Genomic DNA, 20,224 nt, shown 5'->3' on the forward strand with positions numbered 1-20,224 from the left:
CCCAACTTACGTAAACTGTGACAAAAGATGAACGCACACACCGACCCATCAGCGAGAGAGTTTTTCTCGCCAGATTTTTCAGTTCTGTGTACATCCTCTCCGGTCTTTCGAGCTTTTACCACGAAAGATCCAACAAATCTAACTTCGCTCCCCTCATTCATTCTCCGTCCCTCCATCGTTTACCATTTGTACGGAATAATTCAACTCGAGATCTGATTCAGAAAATCAACGAAAAGAGTTTTGCTCCAGTTCTGCCAGTGTTATTCCCAGAGGTATTCGTGAAGTTATCTTGTAATATTGTAGCCAAAAAATTTACGCGGAAAATGAAATGAATATTCACATTTTACTGTAATTCAGGACCCGAGATTTTTTTTTAAATCTGAGTATGAAATGTAAATGGGAGACACTTGAGCATACAATTCCTGTCTTATTTTATGCAGTATTTTTACATTTCTTCGTGCCATATGTTACGTTTTATTTGATTTTAAGGAAGTTTACACGAATCTAATGAAAATCGAAAATTCCAACTTTAACCCTGGAAATTTGGAAATATGCTAGAAAAATATACGCCGTGCTTCTATCCCCGGAATTATTATAGGATCTACCGTCTAGTTGTCGAGAAAACAATTAACGAAAATCACATTTTTTGAAGGGTTATACATAGGCTCTTATGGCAGGCACACTTCCTGTGCGACGATTTGGATTTAATGAAATAGAATCCTCCCAACTTTAAAGAGTCAATAAGGAGAATAAGGAAATAGAATGTTTTTAGATATCAATGATGATGTTTTGAAAAACCTTTGTTACCGATGAAAATGATTTGGGAATGGAAGAAAGAAAAACACTTATTTGAGGTTTACGAGTAATAACGACATAAACGGTGGAAAGTTTGACAAAACACAATGAGTCAGCTGGTTTAAGGTATAACTGAATGGATAGGCTCGACCAAAAATTATATCTGATTGGAATTTCCGTACTTCGTGATGCAATAAAAATCTGAAAAAATTCAACAACATTTGGAAAGCTATGAACAAGCTATCAATAATAATATTGCCCAAAAGTTAATCACAAATTGTTTAAACAATTAATTATTCAATAATTTCTTAAATTCGAAATTTTTTAAAATTTGAATTTTGGATATGTTTTAGAAGACATATTTACCATCAGTTTTGAAAAGTCTCAAGGTTACTGGATCAAAAATGTATAAATAGAGCCACTTAAAAAATTTAAAAAAGGGACTTTCAAAAATCCATGAAAATTCTGAAAAAAATCATGAGCGTTCAGAAAAATGCGCACATTCGATTCGTAAAAAAAAAACAATAGGTCACCGCAAAATTATTGAATAATTAATTGTTTAAACAATTTGTTATTAACTTTTGGGCAATATTTTTATTGATAATTGTTGTTCATAGCTTTCCAAATGTTGTTGAATTTTTTCAGATTTTTATTGCATCACGAAGTACGGAAATTCCGATCAAGATATAATTTTTGGTCGAGCCTATCCATCCAGTTATACCTTAAAATATAGATATGCATATGCATATAAACAGAAAATGGTTGTTATCACATTTTGCTTGATGATTTTACTACGCAAGTATTTTAACCTCTATCGTTGTATTAAAAATTTATCAATCTCAACAAATATGTTACACATAATTTGAATAATTGCGAGAATAAATTTTATTCGTTTCTTTGATCATCAAAAGAGCAAAAAAGTCCAGTTGCTCTTTTGAATCACAAATAACGCCTGATCTTCCCTAAACGATCGTTAGCAACGATTGAATCTTTCGAACATTGGAATACGCACGGTTTGTCTTTTTGAACTTGAATCGTTGTTTTTTTTTTTTTTTTTTTAATAATTCTTGCCCGACTATTGTTGCATCGTAACTCCAACACCCCGGAAATACTGGATACGTGAACGCAGGTATTGTACTTTCGAAGTACATTGTTTCCTCACGCTACGGAGGTGTATCGGTCAAAACTGAGCGTGGGCTCGCTTATTGTCGTAATAAAATAAAAAAGTTAACATGCGCATTTGCTCTATACAGCTAGCAACTCAAAGACACGTATGCCGTTTTCAATAACACATATCGCTCCTTCTACGCTCGCGTTACAAGCCCACGAACGTTTAATCTTAACTTTTTCCATCTCATTGCATCGTCGGATAAGAAAAAAATCCCGAGCACATATCTCCTGCATCCAATAAGTTTTTTCGAGCATTATCGAGTGAAACATAATGGGGGGATATGCCAAAACCTGTTTTTTCCATCTCTCCATTCTGATTCGAAAAAAAAAAAAAAAAAAAAAATTCCATTTTACGGAGAAGTTTCACCAGATCGAGTAGCGAGAAACATCGATATTTTTGAAAATTTCATCAGTCGGCAGTGTCATTTATTCTTTCATTGTTTCGTAACGTTTGAACTATAATTAGATCAGAGAAGAAAGAAAAATCGTAGCTCTGCGGTGTTTAAAATGATGGGATAACTGCGAGGGGTTAACTGAAAACACCGATTCCGGATTCGACGCTGCGTGATACTGGAAATAAAAGACCGAAAAAAATTCAAAAATCTTGCATAGTTAGCCTTTTAGTACGATCAGAAATTGGACAAATTAAAATAATAGCGAATGACGCGAGCATATGTGAAAAAAGTTATTGCCGAATTGTTCTTAGCATTCGTGCACAGCAAGCTCGGTAAATCCAAGTCAGTTTGATCGGTCAAAAAACATGGACGCAGGACGGTATATACAACCAGCGAATTTGCTGTTAATCCGGTTGAGAAACGTCATTTGCAAAAAACGATTAAGTTTGATTCCAGGATCACTCGTGCTTCGAGACCAAAAAACGAAGTTCCTGAGTCACACGGAAGCCTGCTTTCATTCATCCATCGGTTTATCACAGTGAAAATCTTCCGGAACACTTGTTGTTAGCCTTTGATCCCGGTGAAATCGCTCTAAAAATCAATGCGAATTTCCGAGTTGCTACATTCGCAGGAAGTAAGTAAATATATAACAGCTCATTATGAGGCAGGTACTTAATAACAGTTCGAGATATGGAAACTACAGATAAACAGCATCATCAGTTCCGCGAGGTCGTTTGAGACAATACCTTCAAATGTCCGTAACTGCGCGCCGGATAGCACTTTTGTTTGGTGCTGTGTCTCAATTGCCGTCGCTAGCTGAATTGCGAGATTTCGGTACCCCTGCTTGAGTTCCCTGCTGTTTAAACGTTTTCGGGTCCCTTTATTATTTCATACCGTTAGTCATTAATTTAGTGTCGCTAACTGAAAATCCAATCAATTGTGAGAGAAGAAATAAACATTCATTTATTATCCAACGAAGTTGTGAATTGAAAAATGCTTTGTGAAAAAGCATGCGGAGAAAGAAGAATGAAGAATCAAGGAGTTACGTGCAGTTTTCAGAGCCCGAATTAAAGATTATTCTTCCATCAATTTTCTTGATCAAATGATGTGCACTAGTTGTAGCAAGAAATTCTGGAATTTCGCTCATATAATTATCACTAATTCAACTTTTATATGGGCAAGAGCATAATAACGACAAATTTCTGTTGAGCAAAAATGAAGAAAATTTATATTGAATTGCCTTTTGAAAGTTGCATTGCGTAGGAATAAAATTTCTAGCAACATTGTAAAAGTGTCTTATTATAAACTCATTTCTTTTCTATATTTTTCGTCAAGACAGTCCAGAACTTTGGATCGCAATACTTTCGATTTTTTTGAACAAGAAAAATGACGCAGGTCACCTCAAATCCGCGACCTTATGTAAGTTACAGAAATGCGAAAAGGCATGACCCATATCATATAATTTAAACTTTGAAATAAGATGCTTCAAGCCTCTTTTCGAGTTGGATGAATGTCAGGTTAGGTATAAATGAGTGTGCAATAGCATTTGGCGGTAAAGCATGTGGGGAGGGGACCGAAGCGTTGGAGCAGGAGAAGGGAAAGGCAAAAGAGAAGCGCCGGTAGAATTCATCAGAGGGTTCTTTAGGCGTCGCCTGTGAACAATGCAACGGGAGATGCGATATTGTTGGTATGCACGGCCGCAGCATCTTTTTCAGCGTCACTGGGTTAGTGTACCAAGGCTGTCGAATGAGAATGAAAGAGAGCGGGAGAAGATAGAGGGAGGAAGAGGTGGAGATAAAAAAGCGAGATCTCGAGAGACTATATTTGCTTCGAATGAAAATTTCTTCTATTTCGATCCCTTTTTCTCCTCCCTTCTATTTTCCATCTCCATCCTTTTTTTCCTCACGATTTGACACAATTTCCATGCACAAAACGTCAGCCCTCCCTCCCAATTACAATTCATGATCAAAAAGCAAGAAGTCTAGACCTTCTTCTATGGTGTATCGAATTTTTTTTTCATTACCACATTTTTCTTCTTTCCTCATTCGCGCACCTATCTTTTTCACAAAACTATTTCTGTTGGGAATTATTGCAATATTGTTGCGCCGTGTAGAATTTATTCTCATCGAAAAACCTAAAAATTAGCCAGCTCAACAAAACTCTCGTTAAACACTTAAACATTATGAAGACCTTGAAATTACCCGCAATTTCCCACTTCCTGAGTGCCTTTTCTCATCCCAGCGGAGTGAACCCCGATTTACCCCACAAAAAGTGAAAGTTCTCCTCCCGTTGTAGCATCGCCTAAAAAATGTTCTAAGGTTATCAGGGACGTTGGAAACTTGGTAAAAAACGAGCTGCCGTTCAAACCGATCGATCGCTATCACACCTGCTCTGGTGGCTTTCAATCATGAAGAATAGTTTTTAACCAACACATTTCAGGACGTGATCACGCACACATATACAGGTACAAAGATAATGCTATATGTGAGACTCGATCCCCTCGAAAAATGTGTTTCCAGAGATATATGGAAAATATATGGTAAATATTCCACGTTCATTTATCATGCTTGACTTTGATAAAATATTTTGTAGCATCAATTTGACATTCCCATGAAAATACGTACGTTTCGAATCTACGTATTTTCTTGCTCGCTAGATATTTCGATACGTTAAAAAGATGGCTTATCACTTCATTTTCATCGACACCTAAAAGATTTCTCAACTTTGTTATCGAATTGTCGATAACTCTTAATAAATACACTAAACAAAAACAACTGCTACAATACTCCAACGAAATTATTTGGGAGTGATGAAACACTTTCTATACACAAGGCGATGATGATTTTTCACAACGTTTATAATAAACAATCGGATAAATGTGTCTAATTATATACAATCCGACATGAACTCTCAATCGATATACATGAATATATATGTGGTCATAAGTTCGACATTCACATCGATCATTCACAACGTTCCCATTGATCAAATGAAACATGGTTCTTCGTTAATTCTACGTCGTTTACGTAAATATGCGAAGAAAAATATGCTGCGGAGCTTCTCTACTGTTAATGTGAGTTGTGTTATATTGATACGACAAGTGAATACGAATTACGTATAGAGGCAAGTATACAAGGAATTACAAGGAGAATGTAAAAAGGGCGAATTACAAACAATCCGAAGAGGAAAATCTTGAAAAAATTTTCATGAAAAGTGAAAAAGAAAAAGAAAAAGAGAGAGTCATGCAACTCACCAATGCCTGGGCGGCGCTCTGGTGCTGCAAGCAAGAAACACCGAGTTACTATTAAAATCGCAAACGACATTGATTCGGGATTTGTTCGTGGTTATGACAGAGAATTACAAAATTTGTGCTCTTTTAATAAGAATTTAACAATCACATATTCCATTTTGTGCTTTTAGTATTTTCCAAAAAATAGCGCAGTCCGACAACTGAATGTGGGGATTCGTGGTCGCATGTTTCGTGGCCTTTTGATCGTACAAAATTTTGTTCAGTGGCTAGAAAATCTCTATGTGGAGTTACCGTTGTTGGGCTGAAATCGTTATTAAAATAAACGAAATCATGGAAAAAAATTATCCAGTTTCTAACATCTGAGAAGCGTCAAACGATTGACGCGTTTCGTGAGTATCAAGTCTCTTCATACTCTGTAATCGACGATTAATTTCCAATACCAGTTCGTATTGTTGATTTATGTATCTGCAGCATTTTTCCTGGTGGTTAGTTTATATTAGAACTGATGAGATTCTTTTCCTTCGTCAATCAACCGAAAGGATGTGACAGTAAAACTTGTACGACGAACGTGATCTTCAATTCACCCCTAAGTTACGATAATTGAGAAAAGAAAGAATAGAAAAGCCAAAAAATTGTTTCATTTGGTGGAAAATGAAAATAGAAATTGAACATTGCTGTTGTTGTGGCTCTCTTTCTCTCTCTCTCTCTCTCTCTCTCTCTCTCTCTCTCGTTGTGAGTGTGTGTTGCGTAGGCATCAAGTGGGCGAACGAAATATCTCTGGCGTCGTTCCTTTTTTCTATCATTCTCTTCGATCTGTGGATTTTGTTTGTCAGGTCTCTTGTGGTGAAAAGGATATAGGTAGACAATAGATAGCGTGAGAGAAATTTGACTATTCTAATTTCAGGTACATATGCAGCATTCCCACTGCGATAATACAATCAGTGAACTGCATATTTTTATTTTCCTCGCGTTTCGTGTATCTCATCCGCTCGGTTGCTCACTGATCACGAATCCATGTGCTCGAGAAAAGAGAGAAAGAAAGTCTCATTAATGTCGACCTCGACTGGGAACTTCGGCGACCCGGAAGAGACGGAGACTTCACCGAGATGTGAAAAGGAATGGAAGCATAAAAAAACGAGAAAATAAGTACCCTCGCATCACGATGACGAATAGCACTCGCCGACAACTCGTTATTCGCAAACCGTAACAGGTGCAAACGAGATGCGATGCAGATCGACCGTAGAAAAATGGAGTGTCTGCAATTATATTTCTCGTACGCAAATAATATTCCCAGATTCATTGAGCATTCCTCGTGATGATCTCACGAATTTTCATCCTACTTTATCGAATTTTTGTCGAGTCGCCGATTACCGCGATTACACAATGATTCCAGAAGAAAAGGCTACTTTTTTATGTGTTCACTAAAATCAAAATCAATCACTAGGAACATTTTATCTCAAAGGATTGTTCACTCTTTCAATAATTCTTCAAAATGTTGAAATAATTTCGACACTTAAAAATTGGCTCCACCTCAATGTGAAGTCAAATTACTGATCCTTTCTCAATTTCTTTTAGAAACGGAACTCGAACTTCGTCTGTAAACGAACATTCTCTGTCGATTTTCATATCCAGTAATGAACGCGATAAATTTTTACTTGAGGATCAAATTTACGAAAAAACTTAGAAACGAACGGAGTAGTGGGGGGAGAAGTAGGCATGGATGATCGAGAATTAAATGACTTGTATATTTATGAATATATGTACTCCCGGAATGTATAGGTTGTGCTTATGGAGTATATAGCGGGAGTATACGACCCTCTGGCGAATCGATTTGTACGCGCACCGCACCGAATCCCCCCAAGAAGAGCCAGCGTGCTCTGCAATGCACCAGCACACACATACACCATTTTATACATTGCCGGGATGATCAATCGACTTTTTTTTTCTTTCGATCGTCGCTCTTGTCCATCGTCTTTTCACTCCAACTGCTCTTCGTGTAACCTTTCTGTTCTCCATTGAACATTTTTTTCTTTCCAATCGTCGTCGTAAGTCAGGTGATTCGAGTCACTTGATTCATGACTTTATCAATCGTTGGTTCCATAACTCACTGCAAAAATGAAGTTTCATACTGTGCCAGAGCTCGGTAACTTTTTTTCGTAAACCGAAAATGTCTGGATATAAAAAAAAAATAGTTCTTTCGATTCGATCATTTAAAATGTTAAACTAGCTCGGCCGTTCGATAAAGTACGGCTTCCAACGAGGCAAAGTTTTGAATTACTTTATTCACAATTTTGAGTTTTTGACACGGTACCTTATGGGAGAATTCACAATACTATTAATTGTGAAAAAAATTGTACGGTGTTCAATGTTCGAAAAAGTTTCGATCGTGAAGAAAATTCATCACAGATTCCGCTTCTTAAAAAAAAAACATTATCACACGAGGCTTTTAAAAAAGAAAACATAAAAAAAACTTTGGTTTCTGGCGTGTCGAAAGCGGATGTCAACCGTTGTGTTGGACTGCTGGTGACAGCTGGATTGAACTTATTCGGACAAAATCAGGAATCACCAGAATTTCATCAAATTTATTTTTGAGACTAACTCAGGTATTTTCATTCGTCTAGTAGCTTCGCTTTTTTGAACATATTGACCGTTCTTTCTTTTCGGTGCCATTACACCGATATAAACTTTCTTCGGGACAATAAAAATGTTCCTTAGGTTATGTGTATTTAAAGTCTCGGATTCAATCATCAACTATTAGTCAAGTTGAAGTATAAATTTTATCTTTTATAATATTTTTAAAGCATTTTATTACATTCTTATGATAAAAATATTCTCAATCTAAGTGCGTTTATTAATTTTATTAATAATGTAGACTTCAATTTAATCAACATAAAGTAATTGCTAACTTGACTAGTCATAGAACGGCCAAACTACTTTAAGATCAATGAAAAAACCGTGCAGCGTGAAGCACTCAATGCCGCTGTTATCTCTTCTGTGCGAATTAACTGGGGGATTATGAAACTTCAGGCTACAATAAATTCCAGAAGAAATAAATGAGACATCGTAATTAAAATAGCGTACGACTATTATGTACGGCTTTATACGACGCCCCCTGCGAAGAGCTTTTGCAGAATATATGCAGAGGGATTTGATGCATAATTTTGAGTGTATGTACATTATATATATATATATGTGTGTGTGTGTGTGTGTGTGCATGGCTATCAAATCTAGCTGACGCATGTTGCACATAAAGCACGTGGAGCTTATCTGATAATTGTTTCCTCTTTATTTCTCCTGCTTTCATTCCATTTTTCTTTTTATGCAAACCTTCCGGCGCTGTTTTTTTCCCTGGTGCTTTTCAGAAATCCGGATTTTCTTTATATCCCAAAGTTCCAACTCTCGGATCTTCTGAACGAGATAGTCGTTCGAGAATTTTCACATTTTTCAATGACATAATCATATAACAATGACATATCTTCAAAGCCATTAGGACGGACGGATGAATAAAATTTAATTGGAGTTTTTTTCTTTCGCTTCTGTATTCAGTTGGATCAAGCTCGGATGTTACATGCACGACCGTCGGATGAAGATTTCACTAACTTCATGCTCAAGTTAGCCGATACTGAGGCCGAAATAGCTACAAATGATAACCAATCATCTCTTTCGGGGACAATGCAACGTGATAGAATGACGTTGCATATTCGTTAACGTTATCTCGGCGACTCTAGAAAACTGCTATTCACCAAATTCATATAGTCAAATTCGCATTCGAAGGCTTGGCGTCCGCGCGATTCACATTCAAAGTTTACTCGACCAATGGCTTCCTGCTGTACAGCATTGTAGCTTAAACAGCTAACATTTTGAGGTTTGTGTTAAGCTTTTTGGGAATAAAATTGAGATGTGCATGGGTAAGCGAGCGAAATTTCACTTATTTCAATTCTCCAGGAATGAAAGTATAATCTCGCGGATGCATTATTTCGTCTTTTGGCCCACTTCCTATGCCACTGAAAGCAGGCGTTAATCCACCGTAAAGGGTCAAAAGAGGGACGATAAAAAAAAATGATGCACATTTTCCCTGCCAGGATGAACTCTTTGAAAATATTTTCCGAGGCCCACGCCCAGTGTGTTGAATTGGAATGTTGAAAAAACGTTTTTTTTGCTTTTTCAAATAGGCCTGAATAACACATCGGCAGGCCTGAGGGAAGCTATCATAGCGTTGCGTTCGTTGGAGGCCCTTCGCTTGAAATTGTTCGAACTCGGAGTTTCCAGTTTCTCGTATACATTAGCCGTTCGGTAAGCCTGGAGAACAAAAACCATGTGATGGTAGAGTAGGTCAAACGGGTCGTATAAAAACAAGCGGGTTGACGCTTTTATACATCATCGTCGATGGACACTATCGCAGGCATACGTACGTTTTCACTATCCCGTTGACACGCGCACACAATCGAAAAACTAACACTTTCATGTACATAAACTAGGAGTGTTGTTTTCCCGCGCAGTTTTCCATGGGTGGAAAAGAGATGAGGGACGAGACGGATACATGGCTACCGAGTGTTTTTCTCCTGGGATCATGCTCCGATACTTTGGGGCTGATAAAAAATCTGATAGCGTTTTTTATAATGTTTCTCATGGTTTATGATGGGTCAAGGATAAAAAAAAAATAATAATAAAAACATCACAATAAAAATGTCACTTTCCCCGAAGGAGCACGTGCGCATGTTTTTTTATGATATTCCAAGTACTTTTATTGTTGCGGTTTGCATCATTCGTGGGTACGATTAAATATTACTCATTCAGTGAAATTCCATAGATGTACGATCGTGATCGTTTAATCGCGTTTACTTTGGATAAACGATGTTTATAGGGGAACATGGGGCAAAGCGGCCACCCACTTTTTTGGGGCATTTTTGAATTCTGGGGCAAAGTGGCCACTCACGGAATTCCGATTTCTGGGGCACAGGATTAGTGAGAGTTCTATGTTTTCTGAGAAATTGATAGCTATTTGGGGCAGAGGGTGATAAATGTCTATTTTATTTTGATTGACAAAAATCGCACTTATAACGACTTCATCTTCATCAACAGCTGCGCACAAGGTGTGCGCCCATTTTAGGCATGTTTCGCAGCGAATCGAGTCTTCGGAGGAATGCGAATAAAGTTGATCGTAGAAAATACAAGCAATGTCCGCCGCACACAAGAATTTTTCATTTTCGATGATCTCTTTTTTCTTATACTCACTAGATTTGCGCGATACGACGGACTCGTGATAATGGTGGTTTTCCCACGATTTGCCCGATACGAACGGGGTTTTGCCACGGGTAATAGCAAAATTTATCCAAGTACTCCGACTAATTTTTTTTTCATCCCATCGAAGGAGGCTCCCCACCACTATGCCTCGTTTCTTTTCGGTTTATCGCAGCCTTCAATGTTTCTTGCGGGAACAGTCAATTACAACGTCTATTTAACGAGAAGTGACAATTATCGATTTTCACCGCATTTGAGGGGGTGGCCACTTTGCCCCAAATTTTTTTTTTCCAAATTCGAGAAACAAGGAGGTGGAATCATTTTTGGGACATAAAAATAAGTGAATGACCAGCATGCGCTAACCGACAAAACTCGTTAAATTCCTTAAGTGGGCCACTTTGCCCCATACTCCCCTAATTAACGAAATACATTTTCAACCGAACTTGCTATCATCAGCAAAAGCTCACGCTCTCCCTTTTGGATTTCATATCAGAGCAAAAGCTTAAATCGCTCGCTCTAACCCAATATCCTCAGCAGGGAAAGGTTCTCACGAGCATTCGTGAAGGTACTGCACGATAGGTAGCGTACTATCAAAGGAGCAGGCCGACGAAATCGATTTTTCTTCTACGAACTGTTTGGCAACATTGCCCTATTCCTACTTCGCGCCCGGATCCAATACAGGCGAACCAAGTTCAACAGTAAATATTACTGTGATAAAATTAGTATTGCAAAATCATTTATGCATTTATGCGGAACTAAATTTTGATACGATAAAATTGATAACTTGTTTGGAGTTCCTTAGAAAGACTCCGAAGTATGTGCGCGCTCAAGTGCTGCCAAAAGTAGTTAAGTGTGAAAAATGTTGTTCAAGTCAACAGTGTCAATCGATTTTGAAATCGTTTTTTCTCGGTGTCGAATGTTTGGAGCCTTGTGAGTCAAGTGTACGGATCCAATCGATCGCGTTACTTTCGAACTTCGGCAGATAACCATAAAACTGTATACAAATCGATCGTAATGGTGTTTGCGATGAGAACGTAAACGAGATCAAGGTGATTCCGACATTTTCAGGGTTTTAATGGATTGGCCACAATCTATGTTCGGAAACACTTGTTCGAGCATCAGAGGAAGTGCGATATGAAGTATCACAGTGCGGCCTCTCATATCACTATCATTAAATAGCCGTCAACAAGAGCGACGTTTCTCACTTTCGATGTTCTTCCGTGTCGGATATGAAACGAAAAGCTTTTATCGCTCCGTCGATTTCGGGGAGTGCCACTCGCGGGTCAATGAGCACGAATCTCGCTGTACAGATTCCCATAGTCGAAGCGTCCATGTATTAACACGTGTACACAAATATGGATGTGTGCGGTAAATGGAAACTCTCATACAACACTGAAACTACCCATCATATTGTATTACACTGACGAACCGGCGAAAGTGTGAAAGGGAAAAAGGGTGAAGCGTGGAGGTTTGAGTCTCCACGAGATTGGGGTTAATCCACAGAGTTGTAGGTAGATGAGAAATCCACAGAATCGATACAAAGCTGTAAAAAACAAGGTTTGAACCTTCGAGGATAGCTTCTAGGGCCATCAGAGGCAAGGATCGAATGGCACAGTCTAAAAAAAGCCCCCAGTCGTCATCGGAGGGTCGAGCCAGCATGGATGTTTTTTTTCTTTCTAGTCGTTATTAGCCACAGATCGACTGTAGATTTCGTTCGCTCAAACAATCTCTGGAACAAGCTCGCGTATAAGAAACCAAAGTATTTTATTCCGTGATGATTTGAGACGCGTGTATGAGTCACGAAATGTCGTGGTAAAGTGGAAGCTCCGCCAGACGGAACAGTCGATTATTCCTAGTGGATAAAAGTCGTTCTAACATTATAAGCACGAGAACACTAAAGGAGGTCAGGTTCTATAGACTTTCGTCCTAGCAAACAAAAAAATCTGGGTTGGATCCGATGGGGGCTTTTAGATTAGGGTCTCTTGCTTCCGGTTCAAGTCCCACAGGGAATAATTCTAGTCCTGTATATCATTGCTCTCACAAGTCCCACCGACGTGTCGGTGGAGAATCTCGAAATTTTGAGGGAACACTAGCTCCTACGAGATTTCGTTTTTTTCTTTTTTTTTTTTTTTTCTTTTTTTTAAGCCTCGGAGGAGCTTGCATGTGTGTGAGATTCTAGGTCAGATCCTTAACAAAACATGCACAACAGAGAATTAATGGCTCATCGTATTTATAGATTTAAAAAATCCATTCGGGACTCGTGTACTTCCGGTGAGTCAATCAAGTGTCTACCCAAGCCAATTGTTTTGGCCAACTGAAATTTTTTTTGAAATAATTTTTCTACGGTCTACCGAGTGCCACTTTGCATATCGAATGCTTCGAGCGGGTCTTCGTCGGGGCCGTCTCATCCATGGACAATTGACGTTCGCTAGAAAATCGGCATGATCATTTGTGTTTTTATATAGAATCGTGAATGATGGTGCGACAAGATCACAAGAGACGGTAACCACATATGAAAGTTGTAGAATAATGGTGAGTTTGTAGAAGGACCGAAAAGGTATTTCACTCACCGATGGCATCAACTGATCGGTCGATCTGACCCTCGTAACCTTGTTCCTGTACAGTATCCTCTTGACGAGTTTCTCCATAGGTTGATTCCACTTCATGAAGCCGACATAACCAAGATAGAAGCCGAACAACACGAGTGCCTCATACCAGTGTATGAGATTGTCGCTAAAGAAGTATATGAGAGTCAGTAGACTTATGCTGTAGAAGGTACAATCGCGAAACAGCGGCCACCATGTGAGGGAAAGCACGGTTTTCGAAAATATGGCGCACATACCGATGACAAACAATATATTAAATACGGCGGAACCGACGATAGTGCCGATACCGACATCATCAAATGAGACGAAAACCCCAATAATTGAGGTGAATAATTCAGGCGCGGAACCACCGGCGGCCATAAACGTAGCGCCCGCAACGTCATCGGCAATCTCAAATTTTTCAATAATAACATCCAACGAGGGTACGAAAAATTCATCACAAACAATCGCCAACGCGACGAACATGTAAACAACTCCGAGTACGTGGAGTATAACCGCTCCGTGTCTACGCTCTTCGAGGGTAAAAAAGTCCCTTGGGAAAAGAGGTGGTTTTTCTTCACCATGATGATGATGATGATCGAGGGTGCCGTTCATCGAGTCGTCCACGCTGGAGCTGTTGCCCCCACCGTTCGAGATGGATATACTCGAATTGATGAAACTGCCGAAAGGCACGGTCGCCGAAAGTGGCGATGTCGTACTTAAACCCGGCATTACTGATGGATTGTTCGGCGATGGTCTATGACCTCGGGTTGAAGTTGTCGTGATTGCTAATACGACAGCCAGGCTGGTTAAGATTCCTCGGACGAGTTGTACACGATTGAAACAATTGACTCTCGTGCGTGGAACAATTTTGCAGGTTGGCCCACCGCCACCGGATTCCCTTGTACTCGTCCTTCCCGTCATTTTTCCTATTATCCGGATATCCGACACTTGACGTTGCTCGTACGAGTTGTGCCGCGATATTCCTCTTTACTTGGACCCGCGCGATGGCGTATCCTCAATCGGCTATCCCCAGGGAACGAGAAAAAAATCGTTCGCGACCAAGACTTGGACGTTTAACCCTCAAAAGGCACGTCCGAATCCCCTTCTTGTTCCCCCTCGAGAACCCTCTCTCTCCCTCGCTCTCGATCGCTCCTCTCTTTCTCCCTTTCTGCTGCGACCCTTCTTCCTCCCTGGGCCAAAGAAACCTCCGCTAGCAGCTCGAATGCCCGACGTCGAGCCTCTCGAGCCACGTATCAAGGATTTCGCCGATGATGTATGCCATGCCCTCTCCTCGCCATAACGATGTTCCTTTCTCTCATTCGCGATATTTTACGATGGTGAAATAAGAGCTCTTTATAACTCGATGTTGCTCGATAATGCAGCAATTTGAATAATTTTTATTTGGTGTTAGCTTGAACCGAGCTTTTTTCCGAGCTTTTCCCGTGCTTTTTGTAAGCTCCGGCAAATTATTCACTTGGATATTTCACGCGGGGGCTGTACGTCACATCATTTTTTTACCCCTCTTTCTGGCCACTCGACGTTTTTGCACTCGTCACAACTCCCCTGGTGCACAGACACCCACACAACACACTAGTTTTGTCGCACTATTTCGGTAATATTTTTTCCACGGATTACATTTTGAGCTCGTGCTAAATTTGCCCGCACTTCCTTGATTTGCAGTCTTTCGAGCCACAATGTCCCTCGTACATAAGGCCCGTCTATATATAAGTATTGAATCGATTAAATCGCAGTTTACGAGCTTCGCATATGAGGGAGGATCCTTTCTCTTTCCCTCCCTTAATGTATTAATAGATAGATAGATAGATAGATTTATATATATTTATATATGTGTGTGCATGTGTATGTATATATAAATGTATATATATATATATATCTTTTTTACTTGCCTCGATCCTTCATTGCCTGGATGTTTGTCGTCAACTTTAGCCAGAGCAATTTTTACGAGTCCTCTGCGTTCTGTTTTTTCTCTCTCTCTCTCTCTCTCACACTCTTCCCTCTTTTTATTCAACCTCTCGTAACAACTTGCTCCTCGAATATAAAGTCGCTCGGTTGCATGTTAAACGTCCAAAATAGATATTGTTACTTGGAAAAAACGACTTTCTCACACACACACACACATACAGAGGAGGAGCAGCAGAACGGCGCCCCCGCCGCGATGCCCGCCCGCTGCACACTGTGGTAAACCTAGCCCGTTACTACGTTATAGTCCTCCTTTTCCATCCTCGCTTCACGTCGCTCCACCCTGACCGAGACTCGGCTCCATCGGGTAATGAGAGTCGAAGAGGAACTATCAGGGGTAGAACTATCTTTTCATCCCTCTTTTCTCCATCTCTCTGCTCTTCCCTCTTCTTTTTTCTCTTCTCTCTCTCTCTCTCTCTCTCTCTCTCTCTCTCTCCGTTGCTCTTTCACTCTCCCGAGGCTCTTCCTTCTGGTATAAGACTAAAGGGGGTGTACTATTCCTTTCTCGTTTGCCGCACGCGTCCTCGCACGCGCTCATCACCCCTCTTCGTTATTTTGGGGTTGTCCTGTTTCCACCCCCACGCTCAAACTGAATCGTCTTCGTTGCACCGCCATCTGCCGTGTTACACGCGAAATACTACGTTATAAGGGGGGTTGCGAAAAATACTAAAGTGGTGGAATCAACATATATACCCATTAGATACATCTGTATATATATACACATCCATGTTTGTGTGCTCAGATACATACTACAAGAATTATGTACACGTACACACACCTTCATATATATTGTGGGAGGGAAACGAGAACGCGAATTCGCGGGTGCGCACTCCCTCGCGAGCAGCCGAGCCAAGCAAGCACCCCTCGCCGGGCCACCCGCTCGATATCGGAGACTCAACTCTACAACTCTACTCCAGAATGCCGAGGCTCCATATACCCTACCGATCCATGTACTTTCAACATATATACTCACTAATATAAGTGCTGTCACATGTATAGATGCCTATAAGTATGCATATACCCTCGTCTCTATCTATGTACAGAATACACAGACTTTTGTACACACTTGCATTTAGGTGTGTCGATCCTTTATGTTGAGACGTACTCTTGGGTGTCACCTGAATCTACGAAGCACGTTCAATTCTTGACCACAGCAAACCCCCGTTAACGTCAATTCATACGCGCCCGCGCGTCTTCAACTCCCTTGTCTTTAACACCCGTACACGCACGTACATATCATTATTTATTTGTCTTTTTATTCCACGCAGACTCGTTGTGATTTCTATATTTATTGACAATTCGTCGACATAATTAATGCTTTGTTTTACATACGCTTCTGTGCCATTATTTGACACGCTGTCAAGATTGGATAAGAAGCATTTAATTTCCTGTTGAATTTATATATTACTGTTCATGAGGAAACATATTTTTGAGAGCATCTTCAATTTAATTTAAGAAATAATTTCTTAGTCCGAAAAACCGAAGGATCCGTGATTATCGAATTGAAAGATTTTAGCATTATCGGAAATCGGAAGGAAATTATCTGCTTGAGATAATAAGAAGCGCGGAGCGTTCTACACGCAAGAACGTGATATCAGTCGCGGCGTGCGACGATCAAGGTTAAATCCCCACGCGAATAGCGTACATTTGCGAACATCGTTCAGTAGAATTTCCCTTTATTAGGTCAGCCGGGAGTAAACAAGAGACAGATTCAACTGAACTATTTGTCACTCTTTAGTGCCTTTGACAAATGGAAAATAATCTCTCTTCGTATAGTTTAATGCTTTATCAACCCCAAAAGGTCGGCTGAATCATTATCAATTAATACAAATGAAGTTTGTTGGATCAATATTTAAATCGCTCATCGCGAAAAGGAATGCTTTAGATTCCATCAACAGCGTTTGTTTGTTTATTTAACTACTTAGAACACCAGGACTTTAGATGGATTTTGATAAGCGTTTGAAAAATCGAGCGCTTATCAATGACAGGATTTAGACTTTAGAACTTTGTTGTATTGTTTAATAACCGGTCGTAAAAATTTTGCATGGAAAAATAGCAAAAAGTAATTTCAACTTGGAAGATACGGGACGCCAAACTTTAAATGGGATGACACAGAAATTTATACAACGATATGACATCGGGAGCGGAGTTTTGCTGGGGTAACGTATAAATGTGGATTATTTCAAGGAATCTTGATTCAAATACACCTGCTTATCATAATACGCTCTTTTTAGTTCGAACTCGTACTCATTCGAAATCATAAACAAAGCAAAATAGAGTTTCTTGGAATAACGAAAATAATAAACGCTAATTGATCGGGCAGAGCTCTGATATACATTCTCTCCGATGGGGTTTTCGACGGCGATATAATTTCGAATATTTGACGCCCCGCGAACGTAGAATTACCTGATGCACAATTGGTGAAACCTGAAGAGTAATGGAAGTTCAACGAGAAAAGAGTGGAGAATCGTTGAGATATAATTGACGATAATGGTGCATTGTGTCACGTGCCACGATTGTTGAGCTGACGTGGGTGCTCGATAACGAACAGATCGATTAAACACATCTGTGCAGACAATCAAACAATGTATTTCAATAAACGCTCCAACACTCCGTCTTCCGTTCTCTATTGTTCACGATAGCGATTCCCATCAAGCATACTTGCCACTCAAATGTCTCGTAATTAGCATTGAGTGCGCAAAGTTTCTGGTATCCAGAGGAAATCTTGGTGAGTAAGACAAAAATATACCGCTAGACTGCTGGAATTGTGCTGTCGAATATATATATATATTTTTTTTTACGGGTATAGGTAAGCGATCCGGAATCTTCCCTACCATGCCAAGGTCCAAAGTAACATATAGAAACTGACCGAAAGAAATATGAATGGATCATATTTGCGATTGCTTTTGGCAAAGAAGACATTTCGGTCGAGGGGAATCGCGTTCATTGCTTCCTATTAATTTTAGTCAACAGTCTCTTGATTGCATCCTCGACGGTGTCCCGCGATAGGACCGATGCATATTCACCGTAATTAGTATTTATTTTACCGATGTACGAATTTCTACCGACGTTGGAAGATCCTGCGCGGAATACAATTGTGGCCTACTTCTTATATACATACAAGAGTTAATTGGAATTCCTCGTGCGCTGGTTATTCCGCTGGTATATGTATAACCTTAGGGTGCTCAATTTTCACCAGAGCCCTTTATAAGCCGCGAACCACCTGGGCGGGCTCTGGGTCGGCTGAACAGTTATATAACACAAATACTCTTGCACACATGGACACGTGGCTTCGTCGTCGCGCGACACTAGTGGCCCAAGACCTTTATCGATAACAGCTATTGACCCAAATACGTTATTCCCATCAAATACTATTAAATCGCTTCGCTCTTGCATCCTTTTAAATTCATAACAAAGTCGGAGAAGCTGCGTTTCCTTGATTCTTTTTTTTTTTTTTTTTTTTTTTTACTTTCTTTTTTCATGGAACGGATACTGGGACTCTCGTCACACGACAAATATCGTTTGGAGGTTAATGTTCGTTTTTTCAATATTTTGACGCGAATCTAGTCAAGTGGAGCAAGAGAGTATCAATCGTCAATCCAACGCAGCGTTCGTTTTTTCTTCCCGACGTCTGCAAATTCCTTAAGCCAGAAGTTGGCCCTTTTTCCATTTAAAAGGATCAGATTTCGCCCTAATGGGTTAGTAGTTTTTTCCTCCACTTATCCTTAATCCAAGCTTCTACGAGGCGCTTCTTGGATCCGTTTCCGCTTAACAAAAACCATTATCACATCGTCACTGCGAGACTAAAGAAGATCACATTGTAGGTAAGATCCTTTGAAACTTGGAACGGTCATTTGACACCAAAGACGAACAGAATTTAGTTGTAACTCCCCTTAATGGTTTATATCAGGGAATTTTGTTGAGTATTATAAATTGTGGATATATAACTGGATCGAACAACACAGATCGAATACTATTTGAATGTTCTTCTTTTCTTCTTCACTCGATGGGAGACGTGTCACTCGAACCACACAACATTGGAATGATCAGCACCTGGAACTCGAGAAATATTGCGACGACGAATGTAAACAGTTTCAACTGCAACGTTTTCATTAGATTTTGATCGATGTTCGAATAACTTGAATGAAAAATATAAATACAACGTAACTGGAGTGTATTTTGTATGAAAGTGGACCACTGCTTGGCCATTTTGGAGGCGACGGAAAACCACATAGAAAGATTGCAGCGATGCTCGGCGTGGATCGAAGCCGGGTCAACGAGGTTTGAACTCGAGTCTTCATCTCCTAACCCATTTGACCCTACTCTCTGCTATCCAGTACCCAATTTACGATTGGCTCCTCGCTTGGCTCTCGAACGTGGTGCTGCTGCTTCACCATCCGAAGCCGCATGTGGCAACTTGATCGACGCGTCACACTCTGTTGTCACTGCGCAAAAGCTCTCCATCATCGACGGCCTCAACGCCTGAAGCGCTTGCGCTCCCCTCGCACTGCTTAACCGATCCGTCTGACCACGATTTTTCATTTTAATTTCTTTCACCCCTCATAGATGTCTCTAGGGATTTTCTACACGTGGAATCTTCAAATCTTCAATTCCAGCATTAACTCAAATATTGATCCACGTGGACCCGAATGAATTCGAAGAGCAAAAAAGCTACGGTCGATGACCTTTAATTTTTGTTGAAAATCAGTTGGATGGAGTTCAGTATATTGACGATCATCGACTGCTCGTATACAATCATTAGCACAAGATAAACAACCAACTGAGTTTACCGACGGTTGGTATAA

At 39.9% G+C, this 20,224-nt stretch overlaps 1 protein-coding gene across 7 annotated transcripts in view; it reads right to left on the reverse strand.

Annotated features, from left to right (window-relative positions):
- Nucleotides 1-19,858, reverse strand: part of Nckx30C (solute carrier family 24 member Nckx30C) — a 59,092-nt gene extending 39,234 nt beyond the window's left edge. For 3 of the 7 annotated variants that reach the window (XM_043425173.1, XM_043425174.1, XM_043425171.1), the window contains exons 1-2: nucleotides 13,422-19,858; nucleotides 5,614-5,637 (exon numbers count right to left, since the gene is read on the reverse strand). In XM_043425173.1, coding sequence (XP_043281108.1) covers nucleotides 5,614-5,637; nucleotides 13,422-14,360 — 963 coding nt within the window. In that variant the 5' untranslated portion in view covers nucleotides 14,361-19,858. The remainder of the gene's footprint in view (nucleotides 1-5,613; nucleotides 5,638-13,421) is intronic. The other 4 variants (XM_043425178.1, XM_043425177.1, XM_043425176.1 and 1 more) reach the window with 2 other exon arrangements.
- Nucleotides 19,859-20,224: the final 366 nt, after the last annotated feature.

Source organism: Venturia canescens, chromosome 7 (assembly GCF_019457755.1).
Source record: "Venturia canescens isolate UGA chromosome 7, ASM1945775v1, whole genome shotgun sequence".
Taxonomy (NCBI): Eukaryota; Metazoa; Arthropoda; class Insecta; order Hymenoptera; family Ichneumonidae; genus Venturia; species Venturia canescens.